This window comes from Rhopilema esculentum, chromosome 4 (assembly GCF_057945365.1).
Source record: "Rhopilema esculentum isolate cy_ngs chromosome 4, ASM5794536v1, whole genome shotgun sequence".
NCBI lineage: Eukaryota > Metazoa > Cnidaria > Scyphozoa > Rhizostomeae > Rhizostomatidae > Rhopilema > Rhopilema esculentum.
The window spans coordinates 8,783,135-8,804,344 of NC_142818.1; the positions used below are offsets into that span (position 1 = coordinate 8,783,135).

At 36.8% G+C, this 21,210-nt stretch overlaps 3 protein-coding genes across 3 annotated transcripts; all 3 read right to left on the minus strand.

Annotated features, from left to right (window-relative positions):
- Window positions 1-1,170: 1,170 nt before the first annotated feature.
- Window positions 1,171-2,625, minus strand: LOC148960393 (uncharacterized). Its single transcript, XM_089115582.1, has one exon. The coding sequence runs from the start codon at window positions 2,623-2,625 to the stop codon at window positions 1,171-1,173; it is 1,455 nt and encodes a 484-aa protein (XP_088971708.1).
- Window positions 2,626-7,482: 4,857 nt separating this feature from the next.
- Window positions 7,483-8,523, minus strand: LOC148960394 (uncharacterized). Its single transcript, XM_089115588.1, has one exon. The coding sequence runs from the start codon at window positions 8,521-8,523 to the stop codon at window positions 7,483-7,485; it is 1,041 nt and encodes a 346-aa protein (XP_088971714.1).
- A 5,677-nt stretch (window positions 8,524-14,200) lies between these two features.
- Window positions 14,201-21,206, minus strand: LOC148960395 (dehydrogenase/reductase SDR family member 1-like). Its single transcript, XM_089115312.1, has 11 exons — window positions 21,058-21,206; window positions 19,795-19,981; window positions 18,879-18,928; window positions 18,136-18,279; window positions 17,861-17,899; window positions 17,053-17,093; window positions 16,807-16,939; window positions 16,280-16,402; window positions 15,283-15,352; window positions 14,882-14,962; window positions 14,201-14,520 (listed from the first exon to the last, which is right to left on the minus strand). The coding sequence occupies exons 2-11, from the start codon at window positions 19,925-19,927 to the stop codon at window positions 14,390-14,392; spliced, it is 945 nt and encodes a 314-aa protein (XP_088971438.1). The 5' UTR covers window positions 19,928-19,981; window positions 21,058-21,206; the 3' UTR covers window positions 14,201-14,389.
- Window positions 21,207-21,210: the final 4 nt, after the last annotated feature.

Here is a 21,210-nt window from a genome sequence, read left to right on the forward strand (position 1 = left end):
TAATTAACATTGAATGAAATGAATAGCCTGCATGCAGACTTAACAAATGGGAGAGGTTGTGCTTTGTTCTCAAATAACTTGTTATTTAAGTTAATGCAGTTCAATTGATAACACCTCCTGACTTACGGTTGATATAGTCAATTCATTCATTGTTGAGATTTAAAGACATTAGGGTCAAATGGAGAAAGTTCTATATTTATCAATGATAATGAATCTTAGATAATAACAGCCACCTGTCTGTAATAAACATGTCTATGGAAATAGCAGGTGTAAACAAAGAATGTACAACAGTTTGAATTCTATGTTTCTATGATACAATGAATTATAATCAAGACTTGACATTTTATATTAAATATCTGTGAGTTTTCAAAACTATAAGAGCTATATGTATATGAGTATGATGCAAAGATACCAGTGTAAGTTGTATCTAGAGGTAAACAATTTCCATTGTGGCTGTTGTGCTAATGAAATGCATAAAAGTATGGGCTGACACACTTCCTTGGAACTTAATTTTGAAATTTCAAAACGGTTGATGTGTCAAACTTTGTTATAAAAATCAAGTATACTAATCTCCATTTCAAGAATTCAGGTTTTTTATGAAACTAAAATGACATAAAAGGGAAAGAAAGAGGTAAATAGATATTTCAGTTCAGGCAAAAGGGATCAGAAGTTTGCACTTTCATATTTCTATATTTATGAAGTTTCTACTCAGAAATACGGGAGGGAAGTTTAATGGGGGGGGGGGGGGTTTCATAATGTTGCAGGGATAGGTTCCTACAGAGCCATTCATATGAAGGAACAAAGGAAATTTTTACCCCTTTACGCGATCAGTTCTCATTTTTATCAATAAATATGACATACTGCATGCCTGCACCTTGATCTAAATAAAGCAACACCAACTAAAACTCCAGCCTTTTTTCTCTATTTTAGCAAGCTATTCTATAAATAGAAGCCAAGAAATAAACTTTTTAGATGCAAAAAGTAAATAAGAATACATTCATAAAATTCAAGCCTAGTCAGCTGCATATTAATGTCACAAAAATCCCTTATGAAAACCCAATTTTAATTTCTAAATTACTACATACCTTAACAATTTCTTCGTCGTTATTCATAATGGCAGCCAAAATTCTAATTCCTACTTTCCATTTCCTTCTCATCTTTCACTCAATCCTACTTTTCATTCTGTTTGTCTTCCTTGTCATCCTTTTTTTCTTCGGCATCTTGACTTTCTCCTTCCTTTTCTATGTCCTCTCTTCCCTCTTCTTCCTCTTTCTCTCCCTTAACTTCTTTACCTTCTTCTTCCTTTTCATCATCTACTTTACCTTCTTCTTCCTTTTCATCATCTACTTTACCTTCTTCTTCCTTTTCATCATCTACTTTACCTTCTTCTTCTTTTGCATCATCTACTTTACCTTCTTCTTCCTTTCCATTATCTTCTTTACCTTCCTCCTTCTTTTCCTCAACTTCTCCTCCATCTTCCTTACCTTTTGCTTCTCCTGTAGAATCTCCATCCTTCTTTCCCTCATTACTAGCAGTCTCGGCAGATTTTCCTGTTGCACCTCCACCTGGGATTTTTTCTGGTGGCTTTTGAACCATTCCAAGATCAATCATACTTTGGGCCATGGCTACAACAGCCTCATTTATATCTCGACCTTCTATACCAAGTACATTTTTCATGCGACTATTATTCATCTTCCAAGCTACACCTATATAGGGATAAGAAGCCTTGAGATCCTTATTGAACCAACTAAAAAACCACAACAATGGTTTTGGTGCTTTTTTTGTTGGTACATTAAAACCTTTGCTGTTAAATTCTTTTGCTAGACTGTCAGCCAGTTGCAAAAAAGAGTAGGAATTGTTTCCTGCAGACAATATGTGTCTGTTCCCAGCAGCATCTGGGTTTGTGATGGACTTCACATGTGCCTCTGCAACATCCCTTACATCAACAATAGCAATACGAAGATCAGGCACGGCAGACATTTCTCTAACCAAAAGCTGTTTAATGGTTTTGAAGCTGGCACATTCTTTCTTCATCAGAAGGGGGCCTATGATGAAGCCAGGATTGATTGCTACCAACTCAAACTTGCTTTCGTCCGGCAATTCTTTAACGAAATCCCAAGCAGCTTTCTCCGCTAAGCATTTGCTTTTTTCATAGGCATTTGCTTTTTTAACATCTGACCAGTCTCCTTCGTCAAGTTCTTTCTTCAAATTGCCGACGAAAATTGCAGCCATTGAGCTGGTGAGAACGACTCTTTTGACACCACCCACTTCCTTGCAAGCCTTCAAAACATTCAGGGTTCCATCAACAGCTGGCTTTATGAACTCATCTTCGTGTTTTGGCGTCTCAGTGAAGAATGGAGAAGCAACATGAAGGACGTACGTGCAACCCTCAACGGCACCTTTCCATGATCCTTCGTCCAGCAAATCTGCTTGCACAAGTTGAAGTGGGTACTTTGCGTCAGGAACCAAATTCCTCAAAGCTTCACAAACTGTTTCATTCGACAAACTTCTAACTGTCCCTTTAACTCGAAATTCTCCATCTTCCAATAGCTTTTTGATGCAATGGTTTGCAACGAAACCTGAAGCACCAGTAACAAGAACACACGGGGCGTTTCCCTCCGCCATTTTCTAACAGTGTGATGCAAGGAATGAAAATTTTACGTACCCAGTATTGTGCTTGTTGTGTATGCCACACAGGCACCAATCCCAGAAGTCAAGGCGGGTCTTTTAAATATATTTACAGACGATAAAGATAACAGAATTTTGACCATGCATTTTTACCAGCTACCACCTGTGGACTTGGCTACACATGTGTCATTTGTTGAATTTTAGCAATCATATTAGTGGTTTTACTTTTTCCTCAAGTAATTTCCCGAAAAAATTCTTGTGTTAAATTAAAAATGTTACAAATTGGGTGAGGAATGACCAATGAACGATATTAAGTTTTGGAAGTTTGCTACAGATTTCTGCTGTTTTAGCATGGCTCATCAAGTTTAGAGATGAGAGAAAATTACTGTGGTTTGTCGGGGGCATATATAGTATAGATCTTTCAGGTTATGTGATCAAAATTCAAAAATTTTGAAACAGCCCTTTCTAATGTCATAACAACTCTACGAGAGTTATTAATTATACGGAGGAGAATTTATTGTCTTTTTTTCACTTCTTTGTTATCAGTTGGTGTGTACAAAATAGCTACAAAAGGATAATTAAAGCCAACCAACTAAACAAAAACAACGTAATGCTGTTTGGATTTTCCAAATGCATTTCAACAATTTCCTCTTAATTTCTTAGAAAATCTTTCCAAAATCCTTCTAATTTCAAATTCTTTCCTTTTTCCTCTGAATCGGCCAAAATTCCCGAAAAAAGGATAAATCCTTCCAAGTGGAAGCTCTGCATATCGCAATTAAGTGGCCTTAGTTCAAGTCCCCAAACTAAAATTATTGAACAATATATTTGGAGTCTGGGGCTCAGGCTACATACAAGTAAGTAGCAGTTTTTCAGCAATTAGTTCAATTCCAACATTGAGCTTGAGCGGGAATTCTGCAGCCAACGTTGCAAAATGTTATAGAGCCAAAGAATAGCAGAAAAGAAAGTGAAAATCACTTAGTCACGTTCTAAGACAAACTCCGAGAAACACCTCCTTTCTTCAGTAACGATTGAATTCAATAACCCTTTTGGCAAAGGTAAAAATAACCCTTTTGACATTCATGTGACTACCATTCTGTTGACCTCACGGCTAATGTAAGAGTAAAATTTTCCAAATCAGCAATATCATGGGCGCAAGCACCGCCGCAGAGACATTTCCGCAACACCACTGACAAGTAAGCCGACCAAAAAAACTAATTTGTAGAAGAACGCCATTCTAGAAACTGAAAAGTGACTCTTTATTTAGGTACAATTGTAAATACCCGCTGCCTTTTTTTACTCATGCAGTCTCTGGGCCTATGCAGAAATTTTTTTTATAAATATATAGATATAGTTATATATATATACATATATTAAGTAACTATCATATTGCTGTCTAGAGTGCTCAACATATCGGAGCGATTACACCTGATGATTGTTTACCGTGAAACTCAGAGTTGTGTCACAATAGTCTGTTTAATGATGATTTAATGAGATTTAATCAGACTTAATTTCACGAGGGGCTTTTGCATTGACTGTTACTCTTGAGTTGATTAATGACTGTTATTCATATTTTTGGTCTCATGTGCCACGCTTTCTCGTGGTTCTCTTGCATTTGCGTTACTCGTTTATTGATATTGCGAAGTAGTCTTGGCCTCCGGGGGATTTGTTTAGTAATGCTGGGGCAACATTTATGGCTCATGGTGGTTTTTATTCCCTAGGTAATTCTTGGGGGTATTTAAGGTTTTTGGCATAGTGTTGGTTTCACTTTGCTTGGTGAAAGGCGATGAATAGAGTGTGCTGTTTATTTTCCCGGCCTTCCCTCCCTCTTTTCATCTCTTGATTCATTCAATAAAATTTCTCGTACCTTTAGGCATTCCTTTATGCTGTTAGCATTTATTTAGATGCTATTAGGTAGGAGTTTTTTCTTGTCCATTCCCTCTCCTTTATCAATTAAATTTGGGGGTTATTATGGAAAATTCCAAAGTAACCGCTTTCTGTTTAAATCAGTGTTAGGTTTAGCGATTTGCACCGATGCACCAACGGCCCAACTCACTCTCGATGATGTGGGAACGTAGCCTCATGACTGATTTTCTGATGTCTAGGGCATGATTTCTGAGGAAGCTTTTTGCCCTTCATTTTGTTGGTATTTTATTCACGAGTTAGAAAATTAATTTCAGTCTAACTAGATATAGATATAAGTATAACTTAATTGTGAAAGTTTCTAAAGAGCTGCTTAACTTGTCGAAATTCTCAATTCAGTTTCTTATTTAGCACTTATTTATTTATATTGGGACGAATTCGTCGTATGAGTTTTACTTTATTTGAAGCTTGCTTGTAGGTCATCAAGGTTCATCTTAAGATTTTCAAGTCAACCATCAACGTAAAAGATCATGATCTGTAGACAAGACTTGAACCTTCTCGCATCTTATTCTTGCGAGAATCTACAATCCCGGACAAAAATAGAGTTCTGAAGTGTGACGTCGCAAAAAGGCTATTTTTCGAATTTTTGAAATTGAACTACATAGCTTAAAAGAACACCATGCAATACTTCCGATTATGCAAGTTCAGTCAAATATGTCTATAATCGGGTGAGATATGGCCAATGGAAGATTTCAAATTTGCTAACGAATCACTGTTATTTTCGCTCTGTTCAAAAAAGTTATGAACAGAGCCGATATTATAGAGGTTTGATGGGGAAAGAGCCAATACACATGTGGTTATATATATCTGCCAATTCAAAACACATTTGACTAATTTCATGATGCTCTTTCAGGTTATGGTATGGAATCTAAATTCAAAATTGTACAAATAGATTTCTGTGACGTCATCACTTTAGAACTCTATAGAAAAACTTTGTATTTTCTCGTTTCTTTGAAAAATAGCTTTGCCCCTCCCCCAATTCAATTTTGAATGCATGACTTTGAATAAAAAACGATAGGACTATAAACCCAACATTGCTTCGGGGGGAATGGGGGGATTTTCGAATTTACAGGGGCAAGGTAAAGTAGAAAATCACAAAAATTGCATTTTGTCTCAACATTTTTGTCCGGGATTGTAGCTACAGTTCTATAAGGATAGGTTTTTCTTTTAAAATCACCACCCTTACCCTTTGTCTTGGTAGGTTGCAAGTTTTCCTCTTTCTATAAAGACCTTGGTGGCCTTTGAAACAACATCTAACATCTCGCTTTAAATCAGTTGACCCCTGTATACTTCTGTAATTAAGGTTGGACGGTTTTATTTGGCCATACTTTGGGTAGCAAAGTCATTAATGTTTCTTATATTTCTCTACTTAGCTCTTTGGGTAACTTCATTCCATAGCCTATTCCAGGGGAAATTAGCTGCGGGGGCAAACCTTTGTTTTTTTTAAGTGGGGGACAATAGCATGTTGTTTAAAACAATGGAAAGTCATTAAGGCTGCGGGTGCAATTGCCCCCTTGCTTTATTCCAGTCCAACAGGCAGAAGCAGTCCTTTAATTAAGTTTCATGATGGAAATCTGCATGTTTGTACATTCAAGAAAACAAACATTTTTTCAATTCAAATTTTTTGCACTGGTCACGCATAAAATAGCATGGTATTTTTAGATCAACAGACAATGTCTTGCTAACCTTGCCAACTGTTTTAAGGTGGTTTCTTCAACTTGATTTCAAACCTTGGCCGGGATTTCTTACTCTACACAAGGCCATCGCTCGGTCCCATTTGTCACTTGTCAGCAAAGTGGGTAAGCAAATCCTTTAATTGCTACCCTGGGTACCAGAGCCTCGTGAATCTTGGTACAAAGTATTTTAGAAGGCTGCGGTGGCATTTAATGAAATCCTTACTCCAAGAATATTTCTGTGACTAGTTTTGAACTATATTTTTGGAAGACTAAATAATGGAGTACCCCAACGAAGTACTCAAACATGTCAAAAAACTCGTCGTTATTGTACTTAATTTTTTTTTAACAAATTCCACCTTAGCAACGTTCCTGATTCTAGAGAAGAAGTGCCGAGTGCTTTCAACAATATGTTTGGACTTTCTTCCAATCCGCGTTTCTTTGCAAAGCATCTTTGCATAGTTGAGTCAAGTGTAGTGTTTATGTGTCCGGCAGAGTTGACCCGAAAGGAGAGGGCAAGCGTATATTCAGCAAGGACTCATTTCTCAAGGCTAAGCTACAACTTACTACGACTACGCAGGGGAAACAGTTTACATTAATAGAAGCATTTATCACGAGATACGCATTACGAATTTTACGCAACACAGTCACGCATTTTAGGACTTAGGAAAGAAAAAATGAGAAACATAAGAAGAAATGTAACAAGTAATAAAAGAATCATCGCCAGGTTTTAATTTGACAAAGTGTAAAAGGTCCTCGTTTAAATTGTCTCAAAGGTTAGCAGCAGTATTATAAACTCTTTTAATGCACAAGCTAGACTTTTGAAAAATTTTCGTCGTTTGCATCAGTATTGGACGAAAATTATGACTTTTTGGAGTATTTCATTATTTTAAAATTTAGATGTTTCTTAATAGCCGTGCTTCCAGTTTCCTAATGTCTGACACTGGCACTTATTTGTATTTAAATATATATGTCCCACCACTCGAAAAACAATCTCCATTTGCTGAAACACTTTCAAATTCGAACAGAGCTTCTATCAATTCAGCTTTTTTAGCACAATTCAGATCAAAATTCTTTTAAACAACGAAGAAAATCATAGACCCACCTTCAGCAGGGTCAAAATACTTAGATGCAAGATAAAATTGGTTGGGTTAAATTATAATTTGAGTAGCTTTTATTAATCAAAGCTTTGTTAAGCATTGTTAAAAATTTGCAAGGGGTTTAACTAGATTTGTCTGCTGGAGGGTTAGCAGGAGCATCTTCAAGCCGTCATTCCAAGATCAATCATGCTTTGTGCCATGGCTATAGTCGCTTCATTTATATCACGACCTTCTATACCAAGTACATTTTTCATGCGGTTAATATTCATGTTCCAAGTTGTTCCTATGCATGGATATGCAGCTTTGAGACTCTTGTCAAACCAGCTAAAGAGCCATATCAATGGTTTTGGTACTTTTGTTGTTGGTACATTGAAGCCTTTACTGTTAAATTCTTTCGCTAGGATATCAGCCAGTTGTAAAATAGAGTAGGAATGGTTCCCAAAAGACAATATGTGTCTGTGTCCAGCAGCATCCGGGTTCGTGATAGACTTTACATGTGCTTCTGCAACATCCCTCACATCAACCATAGCAGCACAAAAGTCAGGCACTGCAGGCATTTCTCGTAACAAAAGTCGCTTGATGATTTTATAACTTTCACATTCTTTCTTTATGAGAAGGGGGCCTACGATGAAGCCAGGATTGATTGTTACCAGTTCAAACTTGCTTTCGTCCGGCAATTCTTTAACGAAATCCCAAGCAGCTTTTTCCGCTAAGCATTTGCTTTTACTATAGGCGCCTGCTTGTGTAACATCTGACCAGTCTCCTTCGTCAAGCTCTTTCTTTAAATTGCCAATGTAAATTGCAGCAATAGAGCTGGTGAGAACGACTCTCCTGACACCACCCACTTCCTTGCAAGCCTTCAAAACATTCAGGGTTCCATCAACAGCTGGTTTTATGAGCTCATCTTCGTGTTTTGGCGTCTCAAGAGAACATGGAGAAGCAACATGAAGGACGTACGTGCAACCTTCAACGGCATCTTTCCATGATCCTTCGTCCAGCAAATCTGCTTGCACAAGATCAAGTTGGTGCTTTGCGCCAGGAACCAAATTCCTCAAAGCTTCACAAACTGTTTCATTTGTCAAACTTCTAACTGTCCCTTTAACTCGATATTCTCCATCTTCCAGTAGCTTTTTGATGCAATGGCTGGCAACGTAGCCTGAAGCACCAGTAACAAGAACACACGGGACGTTTCCCTCCGCCATTTTATCTATGACAGCAGCATGAAGCAAGGCACTCGAGTCGAGGAAGCGATACCAAGATTGTTTATTGTTCAATTTTCATACCAAGATCACCTATTGTTTAAAGGCATTGTGTCGCGCTGTTCATTTTATTGAATTTCGGGTCCTCGAAATTAGAGAAGCGTGACAAATTGTAACAACTCATCGTTAGCATCATTAAGCGTCTTTTGTTACGAAATGAAAACTCACTGAAATAGAATTGTTGTTCTTCGTTTCGATAAACCATTGAACGGCGCGACCCACTGCCTTTAACGATTTTCTAGTTGGTAAAAACCAGACCAAAAGACCCAGGACTCTTCAGTACTAACATTAAGAAGGAACCTTAGCACCAGGGGGGTCTTCGACATGATAAGACAATAGATGATCACAGTTGACTGTCATCATCGCACCATGAGGACACATCAACTGTCAAATGCGCTTTTGCTCCTACTACGGCGTTCTTCCGCATATTATCCACATGTTATCCACATTATACCCGTCTATAATAAAGCTTATAACAGGGCCGCCGGAGCCAGGGGGGCCACGGGGGCACAGGCCCCCCCCCCCTGTTTGCAAAAAGTATAAATAAGTGCCTCTTTTTGAAATATATTGCGTGTATTTTTTCAATGCCAGATATTCTGCCTTTATAAACTAAGTAAAATAACATAACTCTGGACGTTGTTGGAGGACCATTCATTGAAAATTCCTGAAATTTTTACTTGGTCTTGATGCAAAAAGCGCAAGCTCCTGTGATTAACAATATCAACTGCGAAGGAGACTGTCAGATCCGCGAGAAAATTTCGTTAGTATGTCTTCAGCAACAAACGCATTAGTGACAGGTCCGGTCAAGTCCCCGGCGGGCACAGTCAGTTGGTCCAATGTATATCGCGTGTGTTCTCGAAAGTAGAAACTGGAGCCCTATCTCTGATTCTGGGATGCGTAAAATGTACCCTATTCAGTGACTTTGCCAAAATTGTGTAACTCTTTTCACTGATAATATTCAAGCTTGAGCAGGAATTTCTGATACCAATTCATGCTAGAACCATTATTTTTCTTAAACTTATGAATAGGCAACTTAAAATGCAGAGTTCACTAAATTTGATTTCAACAATAATCCCTTGTGGTTCTTGACATATATATTAGAAAAATCATAACTTTAACTGCAACATATTGCTTGCTTCGCAACATTGTGTTCAATGTTTTTTATGAAGAAATGAAAAAGTTGTGTCCTTGCAATGAATACATGCTAACAAAGATTTAAATTTCTTATCTAGGATTAGAACAATATACAAGACTAGACGTTTTGCAAAATTTGTTGTACTTCAATATGCCATTCATTTATCTAAAAAGTTATCTGCAACATCATATAAGTAAATTCTTTTTTTTTTTCCTCTGACCGATTAAGAATGCAACCCAATTTTCAAAATTCTATGTCCCAGAATTCTAGCTTTTTTCGAGTTTTTCGGTACTCACGTGTAATACGTTTTACCAACAGACTGAGTCCCCCCTCCCGGGATCAAGTCTAAGGAAAGTTAAAAACCTGTCTCATTCATAAGACTGACGAGATAAACCTAATCAATGTTACAAATTAAATTTGCTATGAGCGTGAAGAATGTGCCCGTACCTTCAGCCGATTGTGTGAAGATGACTTAACCATAAAATTTTTTAGCTTTTCTAAAAAATTCCATGGAGGCGAACAAATTTGTGTTTAAGTGGGGATGGTGCGAATTCCAAGGTGGACGAAATTGTTTAAATATGAAAGTAAGAAAATTAATATCATTATTATGTCTAACGTGTGTCATAATTTTTATAATTGTCTAAATTACCGTTAAATCTGTACCATTTTTGGCACTTACTAATTTTTGGGAATATGTGCTGGAGACGTGCTCACACATGTGTTGTGGGAAATTAGTAACTTATCAGTACGTATAGATTAAGTTATCCGCATGTTTAAGGAACCAAATTAGATACTTACAGATACAGTAAAATTAATAGACTCGTGAAAACAGAAATTAAGGAACCATAAATGCACACAACATCCTGCATGATGCACAGGCACATGGTTAAATCGCAGTAAAAACTGTAAGTCAAGCAGATTAGCATAGTAATCAGTATTATTAGATAATTGGAGCATTTTCATATAAAAGAAATAGAAACACTAAAGTAGAGTTAGAGTAGAGTCGCTCGAAATGTAGGTAAGAGACAAGCAACGTAGAGTCACGTAATAATTGTATGTGGAATAAAACAGAAAATTAAAGATGTACGAAAACGATATGGTATTTTTCTTGAGAAATTCGGTTCACTTCTGAAACCTCTTTCGAATCAGTAGAGTGAAGCAATTAATGCAACAGAATAAAATATTTGTGCCCTTTTTATTCGTTTTGGCCCCCCCCCCCTGTTCAAACCTGCGTCCGGCGGCCCTGTATAAGCAAGCAAGACTTATCAGGGAAATTTTTAGGTACCAAAGTCTAAGTTCTCTGTTGTAAAGCAGACTAAGTTCTTTATTGTAGCTGTTGCTTCTCTTTCCTTGTTTGCTTTGGCTAAATTTACATAGATTTTAATAGTTGTCGCTAAATCATGCTCGTACTGTTACTTGTTGTTGATGTTAATTACACTCTTTTTTTATAAGAAAAATTTTATAAGAACACGAGCCTCAAAACTGGTCAAAAGTTAAGAACAAATTAAGAACAAGCTAAGGCTGAGCTTCTGCAAAATGCAATTTTGAACAACGTTTTTTCTCAAAATCGAGGATTTTTAGCGATGTGTGAGTGCTTTTTGGGTGAATATTCAAATTTTTCAGCAAATTAAGGCTGTTTCATTCACTTTGTTGGCAAATGAGGCCTGCACACCTTTTTAGAGCGAAAAAGCTAGCAATAGCTCTGCTTATACCCTCCTAATTTAAGAACAAATTAAGAACAATCCAGCCTCAGATTTTCGAGAAAATAAAGAACAATCAGCCTGAACTTAAATTTACTGGTTCTTATAAAAAAAAGAGTGTAATTAATTTTTCTTTTTTTCATGTTTACGTAAAAAGCTCTATTTTGTCATTCAGATATAGAGAGCTTTTCTAGGTATTAAATTGTGCTTTAATTAATTTAATTGATTTTAATTTGTTGGTCACACCCAAGATTTATTAAAACCACGCTTAAATTTGGCTACAATTGGTAAAAGTTTTGAACAAACTCATTAGCTTCACAAAATTTTCAATTTACTGATTTACTGTTGTTTATTGTTGTTTATTCTCGGCGTATTGCGGTGTTTCATATTTGCTACATTTTTATCGACTTTTCGCCGCAAGAACTCCTTGGAGCCCGTCGAGCAGCCTGCTACAGTGGCCTTTTCTTCATTCACACAAACACAAATTACCCAGAAACAATAGGGTACTGACAAACAACAGGAAAATCTATTGTTTAACACTATAGCCCCTGCTAGCCACATGGCTGCGCGGTGCCCGTCATCTAAAAAGTGGAAACGAAAGCCAGGCCAGGATAGCTAAAGCCAGGATAAAAGCCAGGACTGGCAACTTTTTCAGCGATGAAAGTTTTGACCATCTTTTTTATCATTTTTGAAAACAGAGTATGAAATAAAGAGAAAACAAACTGTTTACATACTGCTTGATTTTGTTTGATTCTATTTACTAACGTATTTAGGTATATTTCTATGATTTGTCTGTCATTTGCATTAATTCAATAGATAACTTTCTGTATCATTGCAATGTCTGCACTTTGGATGGGTAAACACGGCCTACTGAAAATACTCGAGACAAAAAACGAGAGAGAAGATGCACGTTTCTGTTCAGGAAGTAAAATTCTCTCAACCAATACAACAGCTTTTTGTTATTCACATCGATGTGCACTCTGAACCAAAGGTGACCCTTTTTTTCTTCCCGCAACGTCGTTCCCTAGTGTTTTAGCATGACTCCTCCCCTTCCAATTCTTTCTTAAAAGTCAATAATTTTCTGCTAATCGTCTAATTGTATAATTCTGAGCGGTAATTCTTTAAATTTTAGCCCCGGGGATGCATTTTTAACCATTCTAGAAGGCTTTATTTAAAAAGTTTTTGCGTAGGACCCAGCCATGGTGGGTCCTCCTATGTCACTAAACTTGATTGTTAGCCCCCCCCCCCCCAGTTTCAATTTTGTGGCGCTGTTTCTGGGTTTGCTTTATCCAGAGAAACAAACCTGTCCCCGGGTAAGTCGAAATCCTCAATGAATAGATCAATGAATAGATCCTGTTTTCAGCAAATTAATTCCACGCACGAGGGATGTCGTAGAGCTGAATTGTACTTCATCTATTTAACGCCCGGGTCGTTAATTTATTTTTTTAGTTTTTAGGGTGGGCATTAATTAGAAAGGAGCGTTAATTAGGAAATGGGCGTTAATTCAAAAATTCCCGAAAGCAAATTTGTGTACCTTTTCATCTGAATTTCATCCAAGAATCTCAGAAAAATTATGCAACGGAGAAAATAGAACAACCTCAAAACAACCGAACAACAATCTATCAAACATTTTATAAGGGGCATTAAAAAGAAAGGGGACGTTGAAAAGGAAGTGGGCGTTAACTAACTTCTTTCACTTTTAGGGTCGACATTTATCAGGAAGGGGAGTTGAAAAAGAAAGAGGGCTTCAAATAGATCAGAAATACTATTTCTCTTCAGGTGTGAGTTACCATGCTTCCATTCTTGTATTTATGTGGCTACTTTTGATGCCTTTGGGAATATTAAAGAAGTAGGAGTTCTGTCGTCTGTGTTTCTGCACGGAATTGTTGGCCCCTTGACTCAGATGCTGACTCAGATGAGCGTATCTAATTGTGTTGTAGGCAAAAGTGAACTTTTCGTGTCCATTCCTTTCACAGAATTTTAGGTTGCTTGTACTTGACGTTTAGGGTTTATATGGGTTTAGGTGTAGCAACTTCTACCGATGCACCAACGGCCCAACGTTACTTCTTTTGATGAGGGAATGCGACCTAAAGACCTGATTTGATGAGGGATGTGGCAATGTCTTCTGTGGAAGCTTTTTTATCTAAATCTCCGTTTTTCCCCGAGTAAGAAATTGATTGTTCCCCGAGTAAGAGTTCTTCTGCGCTTGCCAATAATTTTTGGTCTCGATCTCATAACCAGCCTTTATTAAAAAAGGCGGGAAATTTGCAATTATTTTTTTCATATAGCCAACGAGACTTGACATTCTCAGGATAGGAAAATTGAAACAGAAACGAATTAAAATATTAGCAATTTTGATTTTTGACGAAGTAGAAGCAAGAGGATCATGTATCAGTAGTCACGGCTGCAGCTCTTGCCGATGCGTTTGCATTCCTTTCGACACATTTTGGAGGGGATGTGGAATACTAGCAGGGTTTCTCGCGCCACAAATCGACTAAGAAATCCTCTTTATCCACGAAAACAGAGGCATCGTTGTTCACGCAACGGCACATGTTTTTATGGAGAGGCATAAACACACGGCACAATGCAGATTTGCCATCAAGCTGTACTCAAAAATGATAGAGCCGTATGTACGAAAGTCTGACAAAGTAAGGCAAATGAGATGAAAAGGATTACATCTCTTTAGTAAAACCTTTTCCATTTAGTAGAACACTTCTTCTGGTTCAGGTTTATACAGATAGCCGAAACAGTTTAATCAAAGGAAAAATTCTAACAAGAAAGAAGAAAAAAGAGTAATGTTTGCTTGTAAAGAATTCATTACAAATTATCATTTTAATTCTGATTCTACTTTTTAAGTGTACTTTTATATTATAAAGATTTCTATTTAGTGTATACAAACCTATGACAATATTTGCGAAACAATTTTTCTTTTAAATTCATAGCAGTGGAAGGTTCTTCTTTATTTGGGGAAGCTCTACAATTTGTGACCTCCGAAAGAGAATAGCCACTTTGGCACATACAGGAAAGATGGTACCAGCCATTCGTAGCCAGGATAGTACATTCCGGTTAGATACTTCAATTGACGCACAGACAATGGAGTTGAATCTAAGAAAAACTTGTACTTTAGAACATATAATCTCTTATCGCACTGGACTGGTATCAAACTTTCGAAATTAAAACATAGGCATGCCTGCAAATTTTTTTTATAAAACTGTGAATAAATCTAGTCTTAGAAAAACTGAATGGTTTAAACAACGTTCTGTTTCGTCGCTGCACTCTGTTCAACTGTAAACTTTAAGACATTGGACAAGGCTTAAGATCGGAAAAATAAAGCATACGATCAAATGACACTACGGAGATAGAGCAGTAACAATACTGGCATTTCAAGAGCACTGGTACTGAATGTGACGTGTATTCTGGACAGTAAATATAAGCATGCTATAAGGACCCGACAACCAACACAAACCTCCAACATCTTTTAACCCATACTCATTTGCCAGCTCAGCAACGATGACAACTTTCCCACTTTTTGACATCTTGTTCTTATCTGTAATTTAAGAGCCCATGACTTATAAGAACATACACAACTAGGACAACATCCTATCGTAACCTTAGAGGGTTTTCTGCGTCTCTCGCTTACTATGCATCGCATTTTACTGTTTGAAAATTCAAAGAATATTAAATAAAGGCAAACGTTAATAAATGTTTTAGCAGAAAATAGAAAATAAATCTATATTTTCTAGAAACCACCAGAAAGGTTTCGTTTCCAGCAAGGTTGCCTCCAAAATCATCATCTTTATCATCATTAAAAGCATCCAAAAAAATATACTTCAGCATATTTTGATAAAACTAGGATACGCAACTCACCTGAAGCTAATCCAACAATCACTTTTCCAGTGAGTGTTGAATCTTGTGGGTTGCTGAAGGCGGTAGATAACTAAAATGGGCAAGGTTTTATTAGAAGTTGAATTACGTGGAATTCGGCAATGATCAATCATATCCTGGTAGAATGACGGTACTAAGCAACTTAGATGTCTGCTAAAACTTCCTTCTCAGTATACCTACAACAAGAGCTCGGTTAAGAATCGCTTTGATGTTCCACATCCCTGCAAAGGTGCAATTGTGTGGCGAGGACGCACGAGGAAGAGGAAAGGAAGTTAGCATTGGAAAATCGATAAGGTAATTCTGAGGGGCGGCTGCTTATACACAAAATTTCCAGAGCATATAGTTGGGGTTGGTGGATGATTTTTGAGGTCGTGCTTGCGATTTTTTGTGAAAAATTGTCAATGAATCTGGATGCTTAAGTACTAAGGTTCAAAATAAGAACAGATAAACATTAAATTGAATTCTAATCATACAAAATATTACTTTTAAAAGCTACTCTTCCGTCTAAACCGTCTTAATCTATTCATAATGCATCTTTTTCAAGATAGGAATCTGGGGACACGACACAATCTACAAAGCCATGTACTTATTTGAACAAAAGTTCACGGGATTCTTTAAATTCTTTTAATTAACACCTTCAGGCTCAGGAAACCTGTATATTATGGGAGGCACCCCCTTTATTAAACCATACCTTGTCCTAGCTTTGAGGCCAATCAACCAGCCCCCTGTGTCATGCAATTTCATTGTTTCGGAATAATAGAAAGAAAATGGACATCGCGATTAAAGAAGACAAGCTGGGACAGATACATGGAAGTCAGACAAGAAGAAAAGTCATAAGTTCAACAGGTATGGAGTAGGTGATTGGAGGACACTAGAAAAATTTGCCGAAGTAGATGAAAATAGGGTGGTTGGATTATTTTGGCGAGGTTACAGCTTTTTTAGCGTAAGTTCTATAATTTTTGCGCATGGGGTAATGAACCTTGGTTCCATTGTTAATCTGTTCATCAACAAGTTCTGTAATCACTGCTCCAGGCCACATCGAGACCACACACACATTCTTCTTGCGTAGCTCTATTGCCATATCAACAGCCATTCTGTCATTCTGTTGGTAAAAGAATAAACAGCTCATACAGAACTCTCCAGGTAAGTAAGAAACGCAAGAAGAGTCGATTTACAAATACTTCTGGGAAGCGAAACAGATGCAAACGGATTGCATTCAAATGAGAACTTCTTTGTAGCAGACCAGACAGACAGCGGAACCAACACTTATTCACGCTCATAACCATGTTTATTAATAAAAAATGCAGAAAAATCAATGGGAAATGCTCAAAATGAGTGAATTTGAAAGATATTTTATATTGAAGAAAAATATTGAAAATAGCTGCCCTATCAACGGGACAGAACCTATCAACGAAACCTTAAATGATAAACACTTTGGGGGACTGTCACGGTCCTATCAATAGGCTTAAAAGAAAAATTTCCGGCCCCTAAGTAATCTGCACTTACAGCTTCTTTGCCGACACCATATGCCAAATTGAACAGATACCGAAGTCCCCCAGGGGACGATATGTTGACTATCAAACCTGAATTTCTCTTCACCATCATGTTTGCTGCATGGTGAGCGGCAATGTAATTGGACCTGCAAGATAAAATTGAACATTGTATGAATTTGCAGTAATGTGAAATGTCTTAACTTGCAGTAATCTGAAACAGAAAGTCCTGAAGCAATGAATAATATGCAGTGAAAGGTACCTTGTCCCGACGTTGTTTATTATATCCCAAGCTTCAATGGGCTGAAATAAAGAAAAATAATATTTCAAAAATCCGTTCGCAAAGAACTAAACATCAGAAAAACAAATATCATTCCGAAAGAAAACATTTGGTGACGCCTTTTGCAACCACTGAAAGAAATAAACATAAAGATCATACCTAGATAGTTCCAATACCGTCCTTGAATCGTCATAAGCATTTAGGCCTTACAAAGAACTTGTCAGTGTATCTAAAAGACGTGATAAGGACTGAAGGGGTTTCTGCTCCTAAAAGTTTTCACCTTGATAACTGACAAGCTGGTATCATGCTTTGACCAATATAACATGTATAAATGCCCGGAACCCCAAAGTTAAATTATGTACACGCATGATTTCAAATCAAACCTTAACACTTGCTTAAAAACCCCAAAAACTGTTGCAGTTGCACCTTTCCACGACCTGAAAACAAGCTTGTACCTACTTTTCAAATCAAGAATGGTTTTGTAGTTTCTACCTCAACAAAATTTATGCACCAATTATATTCCTGGCTACTGCCTTCAGATATTCTTATATCCACCCCTTGTTTGACAGCTAGGAATATGCATGCAAATAATCTACATGAGTGTTTGTGAAGTTTACCATCGGATCAAAACACGACGACGAATTAGCAGATAGAACGACAACTGTATCAATTTTAAAACATAATATCTTATAAAAATAGAGCCTTTGTGTGAAGACGTATATTATTATTCTAATCATTTTTAGTTTTAAAAAATTAAAATAAAAAATTTTTATAAAACTAAATAGCAAACCTGCTCGTAGAATTTTTTCCCCATCTGTTTCATAATAAACTAAAAAAGATTGTGAGAAAGGTAGCTGTGAAAAAGTGACACAATTTTTAAGGTGGCTTTGAAAAAAGCAAACATTTAGTAAACTAAAGCTTTTCGTCTGACACTCTTCACAGTTTAAAACGTTAGAACATAAATCTAAATTTTCAGAATCTTTTCAGCGCAATTTTGAAAGAATATATTTTTAATCAAACCGAAATATGTATAAAAATGAAACAAAGAATAGCAAAAGTGCTTACATTAACACCAGCGAATGCATTGTTTACAAGAATATCTAGCCGTCCGTCTTGTTCCTTCTCGATTTTTGTGAAAAGTTTCTCAACATCCTGATCATTTGAGTGATCACACTCCACTGGAACACAATTACCACCTCTGTTCTCTATCTGTGACGAAGAACTGGCTACATAAATCTACACTTACTGTAAATCCTCGAATTAGCCCCCTTGGGGGCTTATTTATTTTTGATATTTTTGGATGGGGGCTTATTCAAGGGGGGGGGGCTTATACGAGAGGGGGGGTTCTAAAATTATTGTACAGACAAGTGTTAAATTATAAAAAGACCTCGTTTATTGTAGTAGGAATTTCTTTATGAGCATTAAATTAATTACTCCCAAAAGTATGAATTCGTTGTGGTAATTCAATAAAAGGCCATAGACAACCTCAGATGGCAAAAATCATCAAATTGAGGGGTCCAATTCGAGAATTTCCGGGTGGGGGCTTGTTTGAGGTGGGGGCTTTTTCGAGGAGGGGGGGCAATTCCAGGATTTACGGTATTGTGTTTTGTTTCAACTTAGCAGAGGCAATCCAAGGATATTTATATATAAACCTATTTCAACTATGGACAAATTATCATCCGTGACTTATTTGGTCATACAAAACCTAAAGAGACTTGAAAGAGCAATAAGTTGAATAATATATTTTGAATTGAATCCAAGAGAAGAGTTCACATTATTCAGACCCCAATATGCTCAAATCTACTTACATCCTGAGCTGCATCACATAACGGAAAATCACCACCTTCCATTCTCCTACCTAAAAACAAATAAACATGAAATAATTAGAATAAACATTTCTAAACTGCTTTGCAGGCCTCACTTAAGTGCAAGTCACTACAGGTAAACAGAATCTGCAGGCACATTTAAAAAAATAATAATCAAATCTTTTTAAAACTACATTCATTGGATGTTAATCATTTTATTCAGGTTTGCCAGATGAGATCAACAAAAGAAGGCCAAATGAGTAACAAACTCAGGCCAAATGCACATAAAAAGGCAAAATGAAATATTCCCCAAAAAATTTCTGCTGAAAAAGGCCAAAAAAGGTCAAATTTAAGTAGTAGGCCAAAAACAAATTTTCCACAGGCAATTTCAATCTGAAAAAGGCCAAAATTGGAAAATTTGCTGCTTTCAATTTAGATAGCAACAGCTCCACTAAATCTACTCATGTCAAGAAATGCCACCACAAAGTATACAGGGCTGCCATTTCTTACTGTTCAAACAAGTTTTTTTCATCGTTTTTATTTGAAACTCTGTAGCACTGTCAGTGCCATCAACAACAAACTTCTCTTTGCATAATGGGTGGTTGACAATTTGTGCCCAATATTTTCAATAAAGCATGAACCAATTGTTTTTTATACTTTGTCATCAAACACTTCAAATGATGTCCAATAACATTGATTTGTCCCTATCTTATAAAGGTTGCCCTTTTCATGTTAGGGGGCAGTTGATATAACACAAGAATTGGCAAAAATTGCTTTTTACCACCCCATGATTGATTAGGCACATAACCAAACTGTTCAGTATGTGGTGAATGATTTTTTTGAACAATCATTAATACTTCAACAATTAGAATGATCTAGTAATTTGACTGTGGATAGCAGCTGTTGATGAACTATATACCTGTAATGTAAACTGTTGCCCCAGCTTCACATAACATTTTGGCAATGCCTTTTCCAATCCCTCTTGATGCACCAGTCACCAGTGCAACATACCCACTAAGCATACCACAAAACTTTGCTTCTAGAGCTGCCATCCCTCTTTAAGATAAACCTAGATGATATTTCTTTGAACCAGACACTGCATTGGCCTAGAAATAAAAGCAAAGAATAATATACATACTGCTTTGTGGACCTTAAACACCATTGCAGGAGCAGGTTGGTAAACAATTAACACAAAACAAGAAACAAATGCTCAGGGTCAGGTGCCAGCTCTATATTACCTGGAGCATGCAGCACCATCAAACATAGAGAGCACCAAGTCAAATTTTTTGAAAAAATGCACTAAATTTTAAGATAAAGCTAAAAAATGATAAAGGCAATCATCAACCATTTTTTATGCCCCTAGACCCTTTGCCAGACTGCAAAGTTTGGGTACGCAATAATTTTTTGCTCAAATCCCGTCCCCGCATTTTTGCAAATTTAGATCAACCCGAGCAGTTGGAACATGGACTTTCATGTGAATTCCGCGCATAGCCTAAGCTCGATCCCTAAAAGTGCTATTTAAAAATGAAATCCTGCAGCTTTTAACCTTTCATTTTGCAACATGATTTGTTCCTGTGCAAGCGTAAGCAACAGAAAATAATTCCCTGCGCACAAAAAATACTTTGCACTCTGGTCCCCTTGCACACAACCACAAAATATTTCATCAATGGCCCAAAAGAACTCTAGGATACTTTCATATAAAGTAAGATACATTTTACCAAGTTCACTTGCACGCGTGTAGATGCTTTTACCTCTCCAGAGCAGAGATCTAATCCAGTGCAGTGCTGTTTGTGTACATATGCCCTTTTTTATAGCATGTATGTATGTAAATCATTATGTATGTGTTATTTTGACATCAAAATAAATTACAATTTAAAGTTAAGAAAATGAAAGTGATCTTATTACAGATTTATAAAATTTTCAGGTGAAAGCTAAAAACGTAATATAAAAACACCCGAGGTTAAAATTGGCAGGGATATAGCATGGTCAATGCAACCTTGTTTCCATAATATGGTCCCTCGTCATAGCATTTATATGGCGAAGTACTGCATGCCTGCACAAATTGCCTTGCATAGATATCAAGGGTCATTTTTAATCATATCAAACACCTAAATTGTCGTCATTTCCTTACCAGCATTATGCATTAACAAGGAAATTTCAAGGTTCAAAAGTAGCAACTTACCGCAAAACCTCAACACTTATTTACAGAAGGTGATCTTTGCAGAATGACTTGCCTCGTATGGAGTATCTTCCGCATTACGCCATGAAGAGGCTGCAGTGGATTATGGTAATAATAAAAGCAATTTTTTGATTCGTTAATATACTTTCAAAATTT

Coding starts and splice junctions, on each gene's coding strand:
- LOC148960395 (XM_089115312.1), bottom strand. CDS start 19,927: ATGGCAGCTCTAGAAGCAAAGTTTTGTGGTATGCTTAGTGGGTATGTT. Junction 18,280..18,878: donor TATGTGATGCAGCTCAGGAT/GTAAGTAGATTT, acceptor TCTTCGTCACAG/ATAGAGAACAGAGGTGGTAA. Junction 17,094..17,860: donor GGAAAAAATTCTACGAGCAG/GTTTGCTATTTA, acceptor TCTTTATTTCAG/CCCATTGAAGCTTGGGATAT.
- LOC148960393 (XM_089115582.1), bottom strand. CDS start 2,625: ATGGCGGAGGGAAACGCCCCGTGTGTTCTTGTTACTGGTGCTTCAGGT.
- LOC148960394 (XM_089115588.1), bottom strand. CDS start 8,523: ATGGCGGAGGGAAACGTCCCGTGTGTTCTTGTTACTGGTGCTTCAGGC.